Source organism: Oryx dammah, unplaced genomic scaffold (assembly GCF_014754425.2).
Source record: "Oryx dammah isolate SB20612 unplaced genomic scaffold, SCBI_Odam_1.1 HiC_scaffold_21, whole genome shotgun sequence".
In the NCBI taxonomy this organism is placed as follows: domain Eukaryota; kingdom Metazoa; phylum Chordata; class Mammalia; order Artiodactyla; family Bovidae; genus Oryx; species Oryx dammah.
In genome coordinates, this window is record NW_024070205.1 from 48,748,163 (window position 1) to 48,769,703 (window position 21,541).

General features: G+C 46.4%; 1 protein-coding gene across 1 annotated transcript in view; it reads left to right on the forward strand.

Moving 5' to 3' along the window:
• Nucleotides 1-21,541, forward strand: part of KIF26B (kinesin family member 26B) — a 516,667-nt gene that overhangs the window by 396,110 nt on the left and 99,016 nt on the right. Inside the window, exon 6 of the mRNA XM_040263613.1 lies at nt 20,147-20,353. Coding sequence (XP_040119547.1) covers nt 20,147-20,353 — 207 coding nt within the window. The remainder of the gene's footprint in view (nt 1-20,146; nt 20,354-21,541) is intronic.

The window sequence follows — 21,541 nt, forward strand, 5'->3', positions numbered from 1 at the left end:
CTGGGCCCTGGCCTCCATCCTCTGGTGGAAGTCCTGACTCACACAGTTTCTTTGGCATTTTTCCCTAAGCTCTAACAAGCATCCAGTTTCTACGGATCTCCATTCTTTTCCTTTAAATCTGTGTCACTTTTCTCTCCTGGCCATGAACTTAGAGAACACAGATAGCACTGTGAGGCTTGTGGCAGCTAGTGCCTGCCCTGGAGTATTTCTGATGGAGGCAGAGAGTGTGATCACCAGGGAGGGAATTCATAGGTGAGAGATCAGAAGTTTTCTTGCTGCCTGATTCTGGGACCTATTAGGAACCTGGCTTCCACTGTGAAAAGATAAGAAAACTCTATTGTCAGGGCTCTGGATCCTAAGCCTCTAGCTTTCTTGTTCCAGGCTCTGTCCTTGGCTCACTGGGCTCCTTGCAGCTGGTTTGAGATGACTTTCCTCTAAAAACAAGACTTCTTTAGGTGGCTGTGCCTACAGGCAAATTGAAAATCCACTCAACTCACTGAGACTTTTGTTTAGATGATGCTAGAAATGCCAACATAGAAACAGAACTTTTGCTTGAAATTACTTTTGGGGTAGTTAAATAGGCTCAAAGAGCAGAGTCAATGAACTGAAGGAAAATAGGTTCTGTTACACTACCAGAAATTGTGGCTTTCTTCTCATAAATCATTGCTTTCTAAACTTTTCCTGTCCTGGTTCTTTTTTTTTTTTTTCATTCTTTGAATGAACAGTAGGGCATTCTCTGTGTTTCTGAATTATTCCCTTCCCAGCCACCTGGTCATAATCCAAAGGAAAAAAAACAAACCAGACTGATTCAGTGAGCTGTATTTCACTGCCCTTGGCATGTGGACCACAGTGCTCCATTTTCCACCAAATAAAGGAGGAACATTCTGGAACCTTTGCACAAAGAAAAAAAAAATCCATGTTTATCTCTACATTTGAAGTTTCCTAAGGGGAAAATAGCAGCAAATCAAATAAAAAGGAGCCTCAGTTTTCACTAATACCAGTCTGTGTTTGTGTCTCATCCTGCTCAGTGAGGACACTGTGTGATTAGGGGAAGCATTTGCTCTCTCCGCCATGTTTCTCCATCTGTAGAATGGGGATGAGAGCTGTAGCAACTGTCATGACAGTGATGCTCTGGGCACAAGTGTGCACCAGTGGGGAAGGGTGTCATAGCATAGAAAGCCCTCAGCACACCCAGTATTTAACATTAAGTGGCCTCTTCCAGGGTTTCCCCGGTAGTTCAGTGGTAAGGAATTGCCTGCCCTGCGTGAGATGAAGGTTTAATCCCTGGGTCAGGAAGTTCCCCTAGAAAAGGAAATGGCAACCCACTGCAGTATTCTTACCTGGGAAATCCCATAGACAGAGGAGCCTGGTGGGCTACAATCCATGGGGTGGCAAAGAGTCGGATACGACTTAGCGATGGAGCACACGCACAGCCTCTTCCCACTCTATGACTTATAAATGTCAAAACTAGAGTCTTCTCTCTCCTCCCCTTTCTCAAAGAGCAGCCGTTGCCTGCAAACTGAGGGAAAAAAAGATACCACCTGAGCAATCAAGTATATCAGCAGGATCCTACCAGGAAAACAGTGTCACACTCAAATAGGTTATTTTGAGAAGGCTGTAATAGAGGGATTGTTTACAGAAGTATAGATCATTTGCAGAAAACTAGAAAAGCTAATACAGTAGCCCAGGGATAGTAACAGCAGAGTGCCCACATCCCTGGTCTGAAATAACTAAGAGAGAGAGCAGCTTTCAGAGTCAAAGAATAGGAAGGGTAAAGGGGTTTCCCGACATGCCCTCCTCCCTTTGGAATGTGAGAGCATCTATGGATGTGGTCCAGGCAGGCTGCCTCCCTGGCACAGAGCAGGATGGGGAAGGGTGAAGAGTGCATCTGGAGGGCAGAGAGGAAAATTGGCCCAGCATGGATCGGAATAACTCCTTCAAAATAGCCCTCCTCACTCCTGGAGACTGAAAGGCTTCTACTCGCGCCACCCCTCCTTGTCCCTGGCTGGATGTGGCTCACACCTCTCACCCACTGTCTCACTTGTCATTTTCTATCCTGTGTGTTGCCCTCATTTCTTTTTCTGTCAATACTGTGATAACGGTCGGGAAAACTAAAGGCTATTTCAGATCATCTCTTTTGCTGTTAACAGCGTGAGGTTTCTTCTGCCAGTAGAGTGATACAGACCTAGGATGGAAGGTGAGAGTTACTCTGTGCTTCTTGCATTCATTTTACTCAATACAGACCATCTTTCTCAATTGCCATCGCTTGACCAGTTTCTGAGTATGTGGTACACAAGGGCATAGCAACAGCTTTGGCCCACTCACCAGCCAGGTGGCTACAATGTGGATTCCACACTGCACGCCCTTTGGATGTCAACCCTTTTTGACTTCTTGTGTGCATTTAGAAGATTATTTCTTTAGATATATTGTCAGTACCCAAGAGACGTACAGGAGTTGATGCTACCTGGAAACTACGAGGTTCTCGACCTCTAGTTTTATCCCAAGTTCAAACCCAGAACTATTGATGAGAGCTTTGCCCTTGGTCAGAATAGCATTGAGTTTTGTTGCAAATACATTAGTGAGCATTATAATGAGATAGGCAGATGTGTGTGTTTTGAAGACTGGGGTCAGTTTCCTTCTGTGAGCCATCCATTTTCCTGCCTTGACCTAAATTCAGATAGCTGACTGGGGTTTCAGTCCTAGGGGTCTTCACTTCCTCTAAAGTCCACAACCACTGACTTATTAACACCTCATTTCCAGGTAGAAAGCTATTAAATGAGAGGCAAGAAGCATGGACTCTGTACTGAGTTTACTCTATCTAACTGTTGAACTTGTGTACGTCACTGCACCTCTTTGCTTTTCACAAATTCTTATGTATTTACTTATGGCTGAGCTGAGCCTGCATTGCTCTTAGCGGGCTTTCACTAGTTGCAGTGAGCAGGGTCTCCTCTCTAGCTGTGATGTCCAGGCTTCTCATTGCAGTGGCCTCTCTTGTTGCAGAGCACAGGCTCTAGGGGACGTGGGCCTCAGTAGTTGCAGCACACAGGCTCAGTAGTTGTAGCACATGGACTTAGTTGCCCCGCAGCATGTGGCATCTTCCTGAACTAGACATCAAACCTGTGTCCCCTGCATTGGCAGGCAGATTCCTCACCAGTGGACCACCAGGGAAGTCCCACTTTTTGTCTTCGGATCTCAGCTATTTTACCTGTAAATACAGTAAGCATGCAATGACAGATACTCTCTGGGTGAGCAATGTGGAATAACTTAGCCATTTTACTAGCTCTGGATGTTAACTGTTACACCCAGGCAAACAATGAGACTTGAGCAAAGGTCTTTATGGCCTTTGGAAGTCAGATCTATTGGAAGGAAGAAGGGTACTAAACTTAACTTCACCATTGAACCATCTCTAGTCCTGCCGATGTGTCTGCAGAGTGGTCAGCAGATTCCTCTAATGCAGAACTGTAGGGGCTGAGTTTCCAGGGAGTCCACCAAGGGGGTCTTTGTGTTCCTCAACCTGTCCATAAATTACAGAGTACAGATTTGAGTAATAAAGCAGAACAGGTTCAAAGGACTTGTTACAATCTATCAAGTCAATAACTAACAATTTTAGAAAATCCCTGAATACAAATTTATGCAGTTTTGAGCTATTTTACAACTTATCAGACCATTAATCTAAGATTTAAAAGTCCCTTAATATACTTAATCATAGCTTGTGCTTTTTCAAAGTTCTGAAATACGTTTCAGCATGCTGAACCACGGCAGCACAAGGGGAAAAAAAAATGACTTTAGGGAGTTCCACAAAACCTGCCAAAAAAAAAGCGAATATAAATATACTCAGTGTGAGGTCTCTTTTGTATACAGTTTACGTATTCTAGGTTGGACTTGATCTAAAGGGCTTGTATTAGTTCTCTCACCGTATCTGCCCAGTGAGACTGTTGTGGTGGAGAGAGGACAGTGTACCTGACCTCCACCCAGAGCTGGGTTTGAATCCCGTTTCTGTTTCTTACTTTCTGTGAGAGCTCAGGGAAGCCATTCTGTGCTGTTGAACCTATTTCTTCTATGACAGTAAAAGGCCTACCTTAATAGAGTAGCTGGGAAGTTTAGCAAAGAGCATGGCAAAGTGAAGTCCTCAGGAGTCCACCATCCCTTAAGATGTTTGTGAGACTTCTCTGGCTGTCCAACGGTTGAGAATCTGCCTTGTAATGCAGGGGGTGGGGGTTTGATCCCTGGTCTGGGAACTAAGATCCCACATGCTGCAGGGCAACTAAGCCCACACCACAGCTAGAAAGTCCATGTCCTGCAACAAAAATCCTGTATGATTCAATGAAGATTCTCAAGCGCCACAACTGAGACCTGATGCAAATAAATTTTAAAAAGAGAGAGAGATGCTTGTTAAATTGAAACCATGTGCAAGAGCTGACACTGAGCAAAAGTGTCAACAGCATTCTCCACCACCACCTTCCAAACAACCCGACACGCCTCCGCTGTCCTTCAGAGAAGCCAGCATTTGAAATGCACTTATCTCCATGCATGCCTGCGTGCTAAGTCGCTTCAGTCCTGCCCAGCTCTTTGCAACCCTATGAAATGTAGCCCACTGGGCTCCTCTGTCCATGAGATCCTCCAGACAAGAATACTGGAGTGGGTTGCCATGCCTTCCTTCAGGGAATCTTCCCAACCCAGGGGTGGAACCCTTGTCTCTTAGATCTCTTGTCCTTTACTACTAGCACCACCTGGGAAGCCCCACTTACCTCCTTATCTTCTGTAAATTCAGACACAACCCCTACCTCACCTTCAGTTTAACTACCACCACCTACCCACCCTCTAGAAATATAAGAAGAAAAAGTTTAGAATCTGGGTGGGTTGCTTTAAAAACATTTCCAAACCCTGATGATCTAGTTTGTCATTATTATTAATAGAATGATCTTCCTCCTCCTTCCTATCTCTTTCATTTCCCTCTGTGCCTGCATCCAGAACCTTCCTAGGAGAGATTCCATTTGCAAATTACTTCCATCTCTACTTTCTAAATCTCAGATTAAGACTTTACTGATCCTGTAGAACTGAGCTCCAAATGGGTAAAAGACACCATCAGTGATATTGGGAATGTGAAGATAAATAAGATGCAGGCTCTCCTTCAAGGCACCCATAGTCTTACAAATGTGAAAATGAATTTTTTTTTGCGTGGAGCATAACTGCCATGTGTAACTGCCAGATCTGGGTACTAGCCCCTGGACTCAGCCAGCCCAGTTGCAGGTCTCTCCTTAGCTGCCACTATCATGACCCCACCCAGACACCTCTATCCCAGACTCAATCTTCTGGGGGAAATTCATCATAGTCTTGTTTACTCCATTTTTATAGATGAATGTTTTTTGTCATGCATGAGAGTTTATTAAATCAGTTCATTCTGAGTAGAGTTCACCAGAGCTTTGTCTCATGTTGCTCGAGGGCCCTTTACCATCTGGCCTGTGTTGCAGGTAGATAGTATCATAATACGATTTTCTGGTACCTAAATGGGATTCAAGTTGGATCTGGGTTATATCATCATCCTCACGTTTGGGTGTCAAAGCTAGACAAACTGGCTGGAAAGTTGCCGGCTTTCAACTGCCCAACAAAGCAGCATTTGCATTTCCTCTGCCTACCCAGTGAGTGTTAAATGTTTCTAGTGACTGGTTTATTCTGAAACGTTTCCATTAAATTCAAGCATCGTTCTGGAATGATGGCCGAGAGCAAAGGATCCTTCCCTGGTGAAATGATCCCAAATCTCCTGATTTTAATAACTGTTTTCCACGTGAAATAAATATTGGCCATTCTACCCAACCACGCATGCTTATTGATGCTGGAAATTGTTCCGTGAAAGTGTTAAAGATTAATCTCAAATATGCCCACTTGTCCACACTCGTGCCCCTGGAGTTGCACACCTTGCAGGACCAGGACCACGTTCTCCAGGAGGAAAAATGGTCTCAGGACAATTGCTGACTTCCTTTAATGTTGATTTCCTAATGAGTATACTTTTTTAACACTTATTTTTGGCTGTGGTGTGTCTTCATTGATGCATGTGGGCTTTCTCTAGTTGCGGTGAGCAGGGGCTACTCTTCAGTGGCTATGAGGCAGCTTCTCTTGTTGCAGAGCACAGACTCTAGGGCCTGTGGCCTTCAGTAGTTATGGCTCCCCGGCTCTAGAGCACAGGCTTAGTCGTCCTGAGACATGTGGGATCTTCATCTTCTTGACCAAGGAAAAGACCCTGATGCTGGGAGAGACTGAGGGCAAGAGGATGAGACTGTTGGATGGCATCACTGACTCGATGGGCATGAGTTTGTGCAAACTCTGGGAGACAGTGAATGACAGGGAAGCCTAGCGTGCTGCACTTGATAGGGTCACAAAGAGTCAGACACAGCTTAGCGACTGAATAACAAAATATGCATGATCCCCAGCAGAGGAGCCAAGACTGAGAATTCTCCTCCGCTGGGGAGAAAAGAGATGTTCCTCTGTCAGGTAGCACCCCAACTACCGCCAGCATAGTTTGTTCCACGGTTACGAGGAGTCTAGGTCCTGGGGATTTATGTATAGCTACCGTACAACAAGTGTTCTGTTCTTGAGAGTTCTGAAGCAGATCTGTCTTGCTCTTTCCTTCAATGAAAATGTTTTGGCATACTTTGCTTTCCTAGGTAAAGAGTGTGGCTTGCTCATTGGCATTTTAATAAATATTTATTTGTTGGTTGACTGGCTCATCATTCTCCTTGTCAGGTCATGTGGCTGCTTTTGGTACCAAGTTCACTCGCATACAGCAGACTTCTAACTCTGCAGAGTTGTCAGCTACACAAGTCCCACAGTAGACTCATTGACTCAGCATGTCTAAAATGCTATGCTATGAAAGTGCTAGTTGCACACACACTCTCATCTTTAACTTTGTAACAGCCCAAGTTGAAAGAAAGTTGGGGGTATTGTCAGCACTGGTTTATGGATGGAGAAATCGTGACCCCGAAGCTGCTCTATGCAGAATGATGGGAACCTCCCGTTACTTTCCTTCTTTGCCCTTTCATTCAGGGGTCCTCAACCTCTGGGATCTAATGCCTGCTGATCTGAGGTGTTGTCGTTGAGTCTCTAAGTTGTGTCTCACTCTTTTGCAACCCCATGGACTTTATGCTGCCAGGCTCTTCTGTCCATGGGATTTCCCAGGCAGGAATACTGGAGTGGGTTGTCATTTCCCTTCTTCAGGGGATCTTCCCAACCCAAGAATCGAACCCATCTCCTGCATTGGCTGGCAGATTCTTTATCAGTGAGCCACCTGGGAAGCAACTGATGTAATAATAATAGAAATCAAGTGCACAGAAAATGTAATTTGCTTGAATCATCCCCCAACCATATGCCCTACCAGCCCATGAAGAAAATTATCTTCCATGAAACTAGTCCCTGGTGCCAGAAAGGTTGGGGACCACTGGTTTAATGTCTCCCCATTTTCCAAGTTAAGTACAGAGTTTTTAATTTGGAAGGCAAGTCTCTACACAATCTGACATCCAGTTACTTTTCCAGTCTAATTTCTTATCCCTCCTCCACCCTAAGGAATATCAGAGTAAAGTCATGAAGCAATACTCATTGAGCCCTTGCCCTGTGCCAGGCTCTTTGCTGAGAGTTTCACGTGCATCAGCTCATGTAATCCTCTTAACAACTTCCATGCGGTGTAGGCATTATTTCCACCTCCACTTTATAGTTGAGGAAACTGAGGTACAGGGAGGTTGAGAAACTCAACTCAAGGCCCCATGGCTACTTGCAGGTTCACAGACCCCAGTTGGCCTCTGCCTGCCTGCTCACTCTGCCCAGGCACCCGTGCCCTGCCTTAGGTGCCCGGCTGACCCTGACTCCTCTCACTGATCATCACCTTCCTGAAACCTTTCCTAGCCCCACTCCCCTAGTGGAAATGTCCCCTCCCACCTGGACCCTCACTGTACCCCAGTATAGAGCTCTTTTGTACCATGTGTTACACTTTTTATCTCACCTGATACTCTAAGTTCCTTGAAGACAACATCTGCTCTGTAAGTTCTCTGTAAACACAGAGCCTGGCATGGTACCCTGGTTCAGATTGAGAGATGCCCCACAGATGCCGAAGGAATGAATGGATGAAGCTTCCTTGATTCCTGCTCTGGGTGTTTACCCACTCAACTAGTTGGGGGAGTGGCCAGGAGTCTGGGAGAGTCACTGGCCATTGTTTGTCAATCCACATCCCTTGGGCAAGTTTCTTCTAGCCTGAGGTTTCTAAGTCTAAACAAGATGAACTGGGTACCATGGTCTGATGAGAAACAGCCGCTCAGGCTCTTTGAAAAGACAAGGAGGGCGATTCATGTGTTCACCTGGAAGGCAAGAGAAAACACTCGTTATAAGCTGGAGCCCAGGAACAAAGTTCCATGATGGGGACACTTCCCAGTAACGGAGCCCAGTGGCAGTCTCCATTCTGCAGAGCCATGATCAAGCCTCCTCATGCATTCTGATCTTTGAGGAAAGCTGATTCCACGTGATATAAAAGGGGCCTGTCAAGGGTATTTGTGTGGGACCTAAGCAAAGTTCGCTCTCACAGTTTGGCAAGCTGGAGCTGCATGCCATCCATCCCAACACATGATAAATGATTCTGACATTTGCTTCAGACACGGCATGCTAGGAGGGCTTTTAAATTCTCAAATGCAGTAGTACACCTTATTGATCAAGCGCCTTGCATTAAAGGTTTCCAAGCCTCTCAGCTACTGGGAGAATTCCCCCCCTCCCAGGTCCTCTCCCTAGCTCCAGCCTTCCAGGCAAAGAGGATTATCATTGTTGGATTATGGGTGCATGCGTGCATGCTCAGTCACGTCAGTCATGTTCTACCTGATGGACTGCAGCCCATCGGGCTCCTCAGGCCATGGGATTCTCCAGGAAGAATACTGGACTGGATTGCCATTCCCTTCTCCAGGGGATAGTCCCTACCCAGGGATTGAAACTTTGTCTCCTGTATTGCAGTCAGGTTCTTTACTGCTCAGCCAGTGGGGAAGCTAGCAATTCACTCCAGGACTATTGCCTGGAAAATCCCATGGGCAGAGTAGCCTGGTAGGCTACAGCCCATGGGGTTGCAAAGAGTCGGACACAACTGAGCAACTTCACTTCACCTCACCTTAATTTGACAGTTTTTCTTTTTCAGTTCTTACCATAAGCACACAGAAGACTGCAGTTAGGTAAATCTCACATTTATTTGGTAAGTCTCTCCCTCAACTCGATCTGATTCTTCACACAGACGTTTTAAGAAAGTAAAGAGAATACATGTCTTGCAAATAATCCTCCATATTAGAATTCACCCTTCTGCTTTGAACTTGTGTCTTGCTGCCAGCGAGGGCCTCCCTGCCGAGATCCAGTCAGTGAAGGGAATTGGAGGTGGTCAGCGGTTTGCCTCTGACTAGAGGTGGCCGGAGCTTTTCATTAGCATTTGCTCCTTTACTCCCCGCTGGACTTCACTCAACCCTGCCTCTTATCAGCATGCCCTTTACCTCAGGGGCTGCCCAGGTTTATCAGATCCCATCTAGTTCTTCCAACCAGCAGGCAGCTTTGAACTTCAGGCTCTTTGGAGCTAAGCGGAGAATTAAGTTGCTTTGGTTCTAAGCCTAAAACTTGAAAATAAAGTGATCTGAAATGGAAATGCCACCTTCTCCCTTTTCTGTTATCGTAGGTCTGACTTTCTTTACCACCACCACCCCAACCTCCTCCCGTGTCTCCCTTGCCCAGCCCTGGCCGGGGCTCTATGAACATTGTGTTTTTCGTGCATGTTTAGTGGAATTGGAGACAGGCAGTCTCAAATCGGTAGGAAAATGAAAGTGAAAGTCACTCAATCATGTCTGACTCTTTGCGACCCCATGGACTACTGTACTCTGTGGAATTCTCCAGATCAGAATACTAGAGTGGGTAGCTCTTCCCGTCTCCAAGGATATTCCCAACCCAGAGATCGACCCCTCGTCTCCCACATCGCAGGCAGATTCTTTACCAGCTGAGCTGCAAGGGAAGCCCAAGAATACTGGAATGGGTAGCCTATCCCTTCTCCAGCAGATCTTCCCAACCCAGGAGTTGAACCAGGGTCTCCGGCATTGCAGGCGGATTCTTTACCAGCTGAGCCACCAGGGGTCTGTGCATACCATGTGTTTCGTGCGTGTTTAGTGGAATTAGAGGGAGGCACTCTCAAATAGGGAGGCCTTTTGGAGGAACTGACAGTGGAAGCATTGGAGTAATTGTGGTTAGAGTTGCTGGGGTTTAACTTTCCTCATCTTTTTTCATTGAATGAGAATGAAAGTCTCTAAGACTTATGAAGGGGCCAAGGATTTGAGATTTGGGATGATGTCTTCCTCCCCCTTCCTTCCTCCCTCTCCCCACCTCTTTTAGTCTGAGGAGGTCCCAAGAATGTGGAGTTGGGCATGGCGATCCATCGGGTGCATCAGTTTTTGATGAAATGTTTATTTACCCTACGTGTTAGCCAAGACTGTTCCAGATTTCAGCCTCTTGGCCCTAAAGATCCCTCAGGTGCTTTTTGTCACTAGGACAAGAATCTTCTTCTTCTCTTTCCTGGAACTAAAGCTGCAGAGTTCCACCTGGAGAAACAGCCTCATCCTGGAGTGTGTACCCCCATGGCTTGTCCAGGAGGGGACTCCCCAACCTTGCATCAGATCCCACCTCCTCAGGGTGATTTCTCTCCCAACACCAAGCGTGTCGGCCTAGAAAAACCTCAGTGCTGGGCATGAGGGGGTTCTGTACTGGCTTACCTGACGTCTGCCCCCAGAAAGCACTGAGAACTCCGGCTAATGCTGACACCGCTAGATTCTACCCAGGCCTCATTCATATGAAGTGTTGCCAGGGACAAAATGATCAACCTATGAGAGATGCACATATTTAATAGAACTTGGGAGCAGCACGGACAGGGTTCCTAGCTGACAGTTTTATAAAGAAAATGGATGGAAGTGATGAATACCAGAGAAATACACAGCTAATTATTAGATGATCGTGGCTGTTGCCTTTTTGATTGAGAGAACTACACTGTTTATTGTGGTGCTATACTAAATTCCATGGTGGGCCTGGTAGCTAGTATTTCTGGACAGTCTTCTGACAGGGTCACTTGACTTATTTTCAGAGTTCAGGTGTTTATTTATCTAGGTCAAAGGCCAGAAACAGTGGGATATTGAAATTCCTGGGACCAAGGGGAATCCAGCAGTGAGGTACAGAAGACACTAAATCAAGTGTCAGGTTAGCAAGCTGAAGTCTTCATATTTATGATAAACTGGGCTGCAGAAAAGAAAAACAGCTTTCCCTTGGCCCTGTTGGTGGCCAAGCTGAACAGCATCTTTGATGACAGCCAGCACCAGCAGACACAGCATTTCTTGAATGCTCACTATTTAAAGACAGCTCTGTTAGTTACCTCTCCAGTCAGAACCCATGACCAAGCTTGAGCGGTAAATGGGCCTTTTATAAATAGTGAGAGTCACTCAGTCATGTCTGACTTCTTTGCGACCCTATGGACTATTGCCTGCCAGGCTCCTCTGTCCATGGAATTCTCCAGGCAAGAATATTGGAGTGGGTTGCCATTCCTTTCTCCAGGGGATCTTCCTGACCCAGGGATTGAACCCGGGTCTCCTGCACTGCAGGCGGATTCTTTTCCGTCTGAGCCACCAGGGAACCCCAATAAGTTCCCAAATCCAAACAGAGTCCCTTCGAAAGAATTCTAATTTAAGGAGTTCCCACTACTGTTTTAGCTCAGTTGGTAAAGAATCCGCCTGTAATGCAGGCAACCCCGGTTCTATTCCTGGGTCGGGAAAATCCACTGGAGAAGGGATAGGCCACCCACTCCAGTATTCTTGGGCTTCCCTTGTGGCTCAGTGGGTAAAGAATCTGCCTGCAATGTGGGAGACCTGGATTCGATCCCTGGGTTGGGAAGACCCCCTGGAGAAGGGAAAGGCTACCCACTCCAGTATTCTGGCCTGGAGAATTCATGCACTAAATCCATGGGGTCTCAAAGAGTCGGACACAACTGAGAAACGTTCACTTTCACTACTGCTTTTCTCGAAAATGTCTTCCATGCTGTGTTTTATCTGTTGAATGGGTATTTCCAAAGATAAAATAACCACAGTCACCTTCTGGTGACTAACTATGATGGTTTTCCTACTCAGTATTCAGAAAAATCTCCAATTGTCACTTACCCAGGATTTATAAAAAATCAGGCAACAGAGAGAGTGGGTGGCAGTTGGAAGGCATGAGCTAACCTAGCATCTGTGCAGATTGGGCAGCCTTGGATAAGCATGGAGTTCCGTACTGTATGTTGATGTAACATTGTCTCTCTTTAGATCTCTCCTACAGGTAAAAACTATTAAGAACCTAGTGACTAGATCTCCTGAATTTGTGGTCTAAGGTGTTTACAGGGAGAGCAGGAATCATCTGCTTCTAGAACACCAGCTCATACAGCAGTGTCATGAAGAGGGTGCCGTGGAATGGTCACTATTATTTATTGAAGACCTACTTTGTGCTCAGTACTTAGCATGTGCGTGCATGCTAAGCCACTTCAGTCGTGTCCAACTCTTTGCAACCCTATGGACTGTAGCTTCCCAGACTCCTCTGCACTGGGATTCTCCTGGCAAGAATACTGGACTGGGTTTCCATGCCCTCCTCCAGGGGACCTTCCCATCCCAGGGATGGAACCCGTACCTCTTACATCTTCTGCATAGGCAGGCAGGTCCTTTATCACTAGTGCCCTCTGGGAATCCCACTTAGCATGATTTTTTGCTTCATAATCTTGTAAATCCCTCTAGACTGGGATTATTATCTCCATTTTATTCATGAGGAAACTATTAAAATATGTTGATAGTCACACAGCTTGTAGAAGCCAGGACATTCTGACTTCAGAGTTCATGATCTTTCTAGATGTGGCTTGCAGAAGGTGAAGCCTCATCCACGGATATGCATTAGTAAAAGGTACAACTAGAACTCAAACCCAGGCACCGGGTCTCCAGAGCTTGTGCTGCCAAGTGCCGGGCTATGCTCCACGTGGTCAGAGAGAGGACCTGCTGACAGTGAGCATTCTGAACGTTGGAGAAAAAATTCCACATCCCGCTTCCCTTAGACCTGAGAATACCTGTGTCTTAGGATGTATCTCTAAACAGCTCATCCATTTCAAATAAGTATCCTAGCACTGAGCTAAGAGATGGAGCCTTTGCTAACAGGCGGCTGTCAGAGTCACCATCCTTGCAACAGACCAGCCCCTGAAATGTGCCCGTCTCCTTCCTTGAAGCCTGGCCAAGCTTTTCCCAGCCTGCTAGTTGGTGTGAGGGACCCTGATCCCAGGGACTGCCTGGTCATGAGCTTCAATGTGACTCTGTGATTCTGTAAACAGGAACTATGTGCAGATGGAATAATGACTTGGTAACCTAATGTTCGAAAGCCCCGTCTGTAAATGCAGGGAACCTGTTTGGTTCTCCCTGGACATCCTAGCCTCAGAGTTATTTGAGACCTCCAAGGTTATTACTATTTGGCATATGATTCCATGGTCTCCTTAAAAACTCCTGGAGGGACTTCGGTGATGGTCCAGTGGTTAAGAATCTGCCTGCCAACACAGCAGACATGGGTTCGATCCCTGGTCTGAGAAGATCCCACATGGTGCAGGGCAGCTAAGCCTGTGCAGCACCGCTGCTGAAGCCTGCTGGCCCTGGAGCCTGTGCCCCTGTGCGCTGCAACAACGAGTAGTCCCCCCCTCACCACACACACCAGCAAGGACCCAGAGCAGCCCCAAATAACTAACTAATTGTTTTTTTTGAAAAGGTAATTTCAGATATTTCTAGAAATTTTATCAGAAAAATGTCTAAACCTTTTTCTGTTCCAAAACCCAATTTTAATTTGCTTCTTTACAAAACATCTTTGCCCCTCTCTCCTATCAGGCACATTTGGTAACTCAAAAGTGGAAAGGAAAGTCATCCTTGAGGGTTTCACTGTGCCAGTGGTGGATTAGCAAGAGAATCTTACATTAGGCTCTAAGTAGAAAATGGGTGTTAGTCGCTCAGTTGTGTCCAACTCTTTGCGACCCCATGGACTGTAGCCCACCAGGCCCCTCTGTTCGTGGGATTCTCTAGGCAAAAATACTGGAGTGGGTTGCCATTTCCTTCTCCATCTAAGTAGGAAAGCACTCTTTAAATAATGGCTGGAAAATCACACCCTTAATCCCTTGCAGTGTGTTTTAGAAATTGGTGCTTCATCAAAATCTTTTATAATAGATTTGACAGAATGTCCAAAGCATAGAAGAATATGGAAGATTGCTCAATTTCTTGCTAGATCAGAAAAGTGAGTGTGTTGAGAAGAATACACTTTGAGAAATATATACTGTTTAAGGTGCCTGTCTCTTCAATCATCTTACTTAGAATGGCTGGAGAATTTCCCCGAAGTGGCTAATGTACCATAAGTAGACATTGTGAGCATATTATCTTGTGTGATCAAGACAGAAAAGAAAGGATAAAATAAGAGAAATAGCTCATTTAGCTTTTAGAGCCTCAGATCCAATGTTACACGGATTACTCACCTTTACAGAAGACATAAGCAGACTGTATATGCCTTAATTTAATTTGAGGCAGAAGAAGAAGGAGGATATTTTATTCTTGTCTCTCTTGTCATTGTGTGTGTTCATTAAATAAGTTTTTGCTTTAATTTTTAAAATTAAGCCTAGGAGAAGGGCTTCTAATGCCATTAATTTGAGGCAGAAAGTCTATTTTGTGCTAATTAGTTTGAAGAATGCAAATCCATTCCTTTTTTTCTTCAAAGAATGATATTTCACACTTGTATGCCATTCCAGAGTATGTCTTTTTTTTTTTTTTTTAATCTCTTCACGCCTATTCTGCAAGGGAGGTGATGCAACAAGCCCACATTAGGGGTAAGGAAGCCAAGCCCCCCTCCCACCCCCACCCCCATCGCACCTTAGATGAACAGCTGCACCTGGTGGTGATGTTTGCCTAAGAACCCAGTCCCCTGGCTCCTGGTTCACTGTAGTCAGTGCCCATCACACCTAGAACCTGTAAGAATGGAGAAGAACTTCAGGTATGATAGAGCCTGTTGTTATTCTCCCGTGTTTTTTCCTCAAGAGCCGAATCCCATCCAGACATACACAGAAACCAGGCAAGGCTTCCTGCTGTGCTGCGGGCAGCCCAGCAATGCTTCCTGCCTGCCCATTGGCTCGATCAGGCGGGGCTGGATGTCAGCTCACTCTCTGGTCCAGGCCTCTCTCTCTCTCTCATCTGAGCTGAGAAAGTCGCCCATGAGCGATGGCAAGGTGGATATTTCCATGGCTTACATTCATCACAGTCCTCCCTAGTGTCACCGTGTGCCTCAGTGGGATGGAAACCGACCCTGGGCTGGAGTTGTCAGTGCTCCCGGCTCTGCAGTTTGTAGGTTCTGTCTCAGGAGATGGCTCCTTGGGGTCTAGTATCCCCTCTGATGGTCTCCCCTGCTCTTCTCGCCCCACCATGCTTCCGGTTGGTGGGTTCTGATGTACCCATCTTATGTGACTCTGCATGCCTCGGAGAACCATTTCCAGATGTGTTTTAGAAACTTAAGAATATATGTGGAAGGTGAAGATCATTCTGATACTGCTGGAATTGAGACAGAAATGATGCCACCCCGTGTTCATGGTTAGGTTGATCTGATGTCACCATGACCAGCTTCTATTGAGCTGATTCTTAAAACTCTGTGAACTTAGACACCAGGATAAAGAACCAAAATACAGAAATAGAACGTGACTGAAAGATGGTGGTGGTGAGTTTACTCTGCCGTTTCTAACCTTGTAGGGAAAACTATTTATCCTTGCCAGCACGCTCTCATTGCACTAGCCAGGGACTGATCCCTGTTACACGTGTGTTGGTCCAGAGGCTTCGTTGTGAGGCTCCACAAAGGACCTGAGACAAAGTCACACCTGTGAAGGACTGCTGTGTCCTCTCCACATCCCACCACCTCACCATTGCCTGCAGTGTTTCTCTGACCCATGAGGGACCCTTTGAATGGTCAAATTGGCCCCCAGCCCTCCTGAGCCGTATAGTCTGAGGAGAACCTGTGACCAGACAGCTTGTGGGCGGAGACACAGGCGGAGAGGAACCTTCCTGGTCCTCGGCCTCGGTACAGGCGGGGGTCTGGGTGATCACATGGGCGGAGCAGTGAGCACCGTGGGGCTGCCTGTCATGGGCTCCCCGGAAGGCTGAGGCAGTCGGCGCTGCTTCACATTGACGGAGAGTCTGTCCAGCTCAGGGTCGAGGCTCTGTGAGTCTCACAAACCCGCCTCTTCATTAGTCCCGCCAGGCCATCCAGGAGGAGGCGCTGGAATGATTAATGAGCAGGACAGCAAGATACCTGCTGTTGGGAGCAACACCTGTCCTGCACCAGCCACTGAAAACTTCAATGAATGAGGCAAAGTGGAGTCTCTACCAGGGAGCGCTTTGGTAGGTGAGGTGCTCAGCTCCTCTCAGGGAGTCAGGGCACAGGCTGGCATTCCCCCACTCTGCGCCTTTCTAGATCCTCAGTTGCTGGGCCCAAAATAGTCCCCTTGACCCTGAGAGCTGGGGAGAAGGCTGTGCATGGCGACAGTTGTGGGGACCCTCTCCCCAAGGCAGTGGCGAGGAGGGTTGTCAGAGATGTTGCCAAGAACCTACTAGTATTTGCCACAAAAGCACAAACTCCTGGCAAGTTAGGGGACTTTCTTGATCACAAGTGGTATCTCCTTAGTGCTTTAATTACAGAGGATTAGTAGGAAGTGGAGTGCTGGGCTCAAGGAATAATGACGCAAAGAAACGAAGCAGAGAAACCCAATTTCCTTCCTTTAAGGGTGAAAAAATATATATATCCATTTATTTAAATGAATTGCAAAGAAGAGACTGGAAGGTGGCATTTACTTCAGCCCAGAATTCAGTGGGTTTTTAAAGAGCTGTGGATCTCCTTGGTCAGACCAGCAGCTGAGATCTGCAGCTTGTCTGGGAAAATTGAACCGCAGGCCTGGAACTTCATTAAGATTCAGAAGCCTTCCCCCTGAACAAATGACTTGCCGATCCAGTCCCTTCTCTCCTGCTTCTCCTTGTGGGCCCTTGCCTGGCTTAGCTCATATTTTACATTCAGCACCTCTAGTTACCCAGAAATTGCATGTGAAATTGTGAAATAGAAAAGCAGTGGGCCATGTGACTCCATCAGTTCTGCCTGGGCTTGCATCATCCCTGACTTGTAGCGTTCAGGGGCTGGGCTAGGAGGTTGTCTGACAGAAAGCCCAGAGGCCCCAGGCACCTACCCAAAGTTGCAATTTGAATACATGCTCTTAGCACACCTGCTGTGTAAGTGGGGCAAATCTATAGACATGAGTGGAACTGAAAGAAGATTGGAGACGTTCACGGTGAACAAGAAAATTGCCAGAATGAAAGGTAGACAGACGTGATGGTTATTGTCATATACGCAGTGACTGTGTATGAGACTAGACGCTGTTGTACTGATGGGAACCTTGTAAGTCCCAGCACTTCATACCCAGCTCCATCTGCAGTGATTCCCCCATGGCATCCTGTTTGAGTCCAGGGAAAAGTGTTCTAAAACCTTATCAGTCACACTGTGATTGGAAAATGCTAGAATATCATGATTCAGAGAGAGGCAAGTACAGGCCGGTGGGGGAAGGGAGGCAGAAGACGGGGGAGGAGGAGGGGGAGAAGAGGAAAGAGGAGGAGAAACAGGAATCAGGCCCCTACTCTGTGCTCAGTACTTCACATGTCAATGCATTCTCACAACGATCCCATGAGATAGGCATTGTTGTTCCTAATATACAGATGAGAAAACTGAGGCTCCGAGAAGTTTGACTCTGTATGGGAGGCAGTAGTTGGCATAATGGAAAAAGTATGGATTGGATACTTTTCAGGGTTTTGGAGTCAGACAGAGGTGGGATCAGAGCCCAGCTGTACCACCCGCAAATTCTGTAACATCTGTTTTCTCATCTATAAAATCTGGACAAGTCCACCTATGCACAGGCCTATTGAGAGGATAAAGTACGATACCATTAGTAATAGCACAGCCTTAGCATACCATAGACCCTCAGCAAAAGGCAGGTACCATTACTTGACCTCCCAGTGAGTTGGCTCTTCCCATCACGTAGCAAAGCATTGGAGCTTCAGCATCAGTCCTGCCAATGAATATTCAGGGTTGATTACCTTTAGGATTGACTGATTTGATCTCCTTGCTGTCCAAGGGATGCTCAAGAATCTTCTCCAGCACCACAATTTGAAAGTGCTCAATCTTCAGTGCTTGGATGACTCATTCGAAAAGACCCTGATGCTGGGAAAGACTGAAGGCAAAAGGAGAAGAGGGTGGCAGAAGATGAGAGGGTTATGTAGCATCACCGACTCAATGGGCATGAATCTGAGCAAACTCTGAGACATCGTGGAGAACAGAGGAGCCTGGCTTGCTGCAGTCCATGGGGTTGGCAAAGAGTCAGCTTCGTGACTGAACAACAAGAGCAGCAAAATTCTATGACCTCAGTGGGAGAACAGAGACCTGACTGTGAGAGGTCAGCTTCAACCCAACCTTGCCCTCTTCCACTATGACCACAGCCTCTGGATCTTCACTAGAGAACTATTCTTAAGTGATAAGAACAAGCCAGCCAGGACAGGGTGTGGGACATCCGATGAGTCCAGTGCCCTAGGAGTTGACATTTCAGCTTTGCCCACTGCAGATGAGTTCCTATGCCTCAGCAGACAGGCTGAGATAAGCAGGAGGATGACTTCACTCACTAGGCACAGTGGAGAGTATTCTCTGAGCATTTCTGTATGCTTGAAATCTTTGATGTAAAATTTTACAGTCCTTTTCCCCAAAATTGATGATTGACATTTCATCAGGCCTGAACATTGATTAGATGAAGAGGGCATGATGTAGAGAGGAGTTCAAAAATAACCCTATGTGTGACTTCCCTGGTGATCCAGTGGTTAAGACTCTCAGCTTCCAATTGCAACAGAGCTAATGTGGGGGGCGTGGGTTTGATCCCTGGTCGGGGAATGAAGATCCCACATTCCACACAGCATGGCCAATTAAATAAATATATAAATTTAAATAATAAAAGTAACCCTATTCATAACATCAGAATTTGCCTCCTTGTATTAAAAAAAAATCCCCTCCCTTTGTGTGTGTCTGCCCTGCTAGTCTTTGCAAAGAAGACCGTATTATGGTCTTTGCAGCCCCAGTGCCTGGCTCCTAGGTTAGTTGCTCACACGTTTGGACTGAACTAGCTCCACGGTAACAAAGAGCTGGTAAGGGAGCAAATGCTGCCCTTTTCTCAGGACTTGAGCCTCCAGAACTGTGCGTGAGGCTTCAGCTCGACTTCTACTCAACTCAAAGAGTCCAGGGCAAGCAGTCCATTCCCACAAGTGCCCTGCTCAGCCCTGGGATGGGGCTGGGCTGGATTGAACACTAGAAATGTCCACGTTCGATGACTTAAGAGGCAGGTTAAAGGGGGTGCTGCCTCCTGTTTCCCGCAGAGATGTGCTTTCATCCCCTGAAATGACCATTTCTATGCACTCACTTAATGGGATCTCAAATAACATGTTTCAAACAAATCTTTTATCACTTTTGCCCCTTGGAACACATTTCAAAAGCTGGTCATTAAAAACAAGCCATTTTCACAGTCCTCTAATGATGACACTAATAACTGTGGGTTTTTGTCTCTAAGAGTCCTGATGTGTAAGAGGCAAGGAGTAAATTACGGAGCTAACTTTTATGTCCAGGGTTTATTGATCTGTGAGCTTCGAGAGAACTACACTAGCCCCCAAAGCATGGCAGTCCAGATTACCTTTTCATCTAAGTAATTGGGCCACCTGGGTACAGTTAACTTTCCTTATATTAATAGGAAGATAAAGAGTGTGATGTGCCAGTTCTGTAATAAAGTAACAGATGTATCAAAATATTCTACCTGGTAATTATGAATAAGTCAGTTTTCCCATGACCTGCTGAGGATTATGTTGCTAATTCATTGTGCATTTTTTCATAATTTGACATGAGATGATTCCACACTGCCATATACAGTTGTGTCTCCAACAGACATAAAAATACTCCATCATAAATTATCCAAGTGTCTTAATGCCTGTCATTTCCTGCCTTTGTTTCTTAACAGGTGAAAGTCATGCTTCGCATCTGTTCCACGCTGGCTCGTGATACCTCAGAATCCAGCTCTTTCTTAAAGGTGGACCCACGGAAGAAGCAAATCACCTTGTATGACCCCCTGACGTGTGGAGGTCTAAATGCCTTCCAAAAGAGAGGAAACCAAGTTCCTCCTAAGATGTTTGCCTTTGATGCGGTTTTTCCACAGGATGCTTCTCAGGTGGGTATAACCCCTCCTCAGGTTCAGGCAATATTGATTAGTTTCAAGAATCTGTAATTCTTCACTAGGACCCAAGAGCTGCCTTCCAGAGCAGTCTGTTGGGTCAGTTCCAGTGTCCACACAGCAACGTTTTCAAGTCATTTTGAGTTCCATTGACTAGTTCAGTCCTTTTGAATGGTTGGTGTCACACCTTGGGCAGGCTGTGCCAGGATTTCAGCAGAACATACTCTTGGAGAGAAGGAAGAGTGAGCCAATCAGTGGATGGCAAACAGGAGCAGGAAGGGAGCAGGCCAAATTGGAAGCTTCAGGAACAGCTGCATCAAGGTGCTGGCAACTGGTCCATTGGGACCCCACTTCTGCCTGGGCATCTGCAGTGGACCACCAGGGACGTGTCTCTGCCTGGGCTTCTGGGTGTGAACCTATATGAAGAGAAAAAGTGTTTCAAGGAGCTGCGTTAGAATTAGGCAGGGTTCTCCAGCTCCATAGAGGGTAGTCCTAGTGAGGACCTGGAGTGTTAGGCAGAGAAATTGAGGCTGTCATGCAGTCCTGTGGCCTGGGTGAGGCTAGGGATAGCTCTTGCTGCATTACAAACTGCTCTAAACCTAATGGATTAAAACAGGAATCATTTATTATCACTCATGAATCTGTGGGTCAGCTGAGCATGCCTCTACACCCAGCTTGGCACACCTGTGCATCAGTGATCAACTTTGGTTTGGGTCAAGAACTCCATTGATCTTGGCTGGATGCTATCACATGTTTGAGGATTGGCCAGCTTTAGGCTGGTCCAGAGTGGCATTGGCCAGCTCACTTGGTCTGTCTTCCATGTTGTCTCTTATCAACCTGCAGGCTATCTTGGGCTTGCTGTCATGGCAGTGATGGGATCCAAGTTTGCAGGCCTCTTGTGGTCTTAAGCTCAGAACTGACACATCATCCCTTTTGCTGAATTTGATTGGTCAAAACTTGAGGGGTAGGAAGAGGCTCTGCCTCTTGATTGGAGGAGCTGCAGAGTCACATTGCAAGGGGGAAACACACAGAGAGTGCTGGAGAATTGTGGCCATTTTTGTTGTTCAGTTATGAGTATAATTTGGAGGCTTCTTGGGGGCCTAGGATGCCAAAATTCCTTAACCAAAGCTCCTGGAACCCATCCCAGTTAAGAACAGATGTCTACTAGAAGATCCACTTACACCA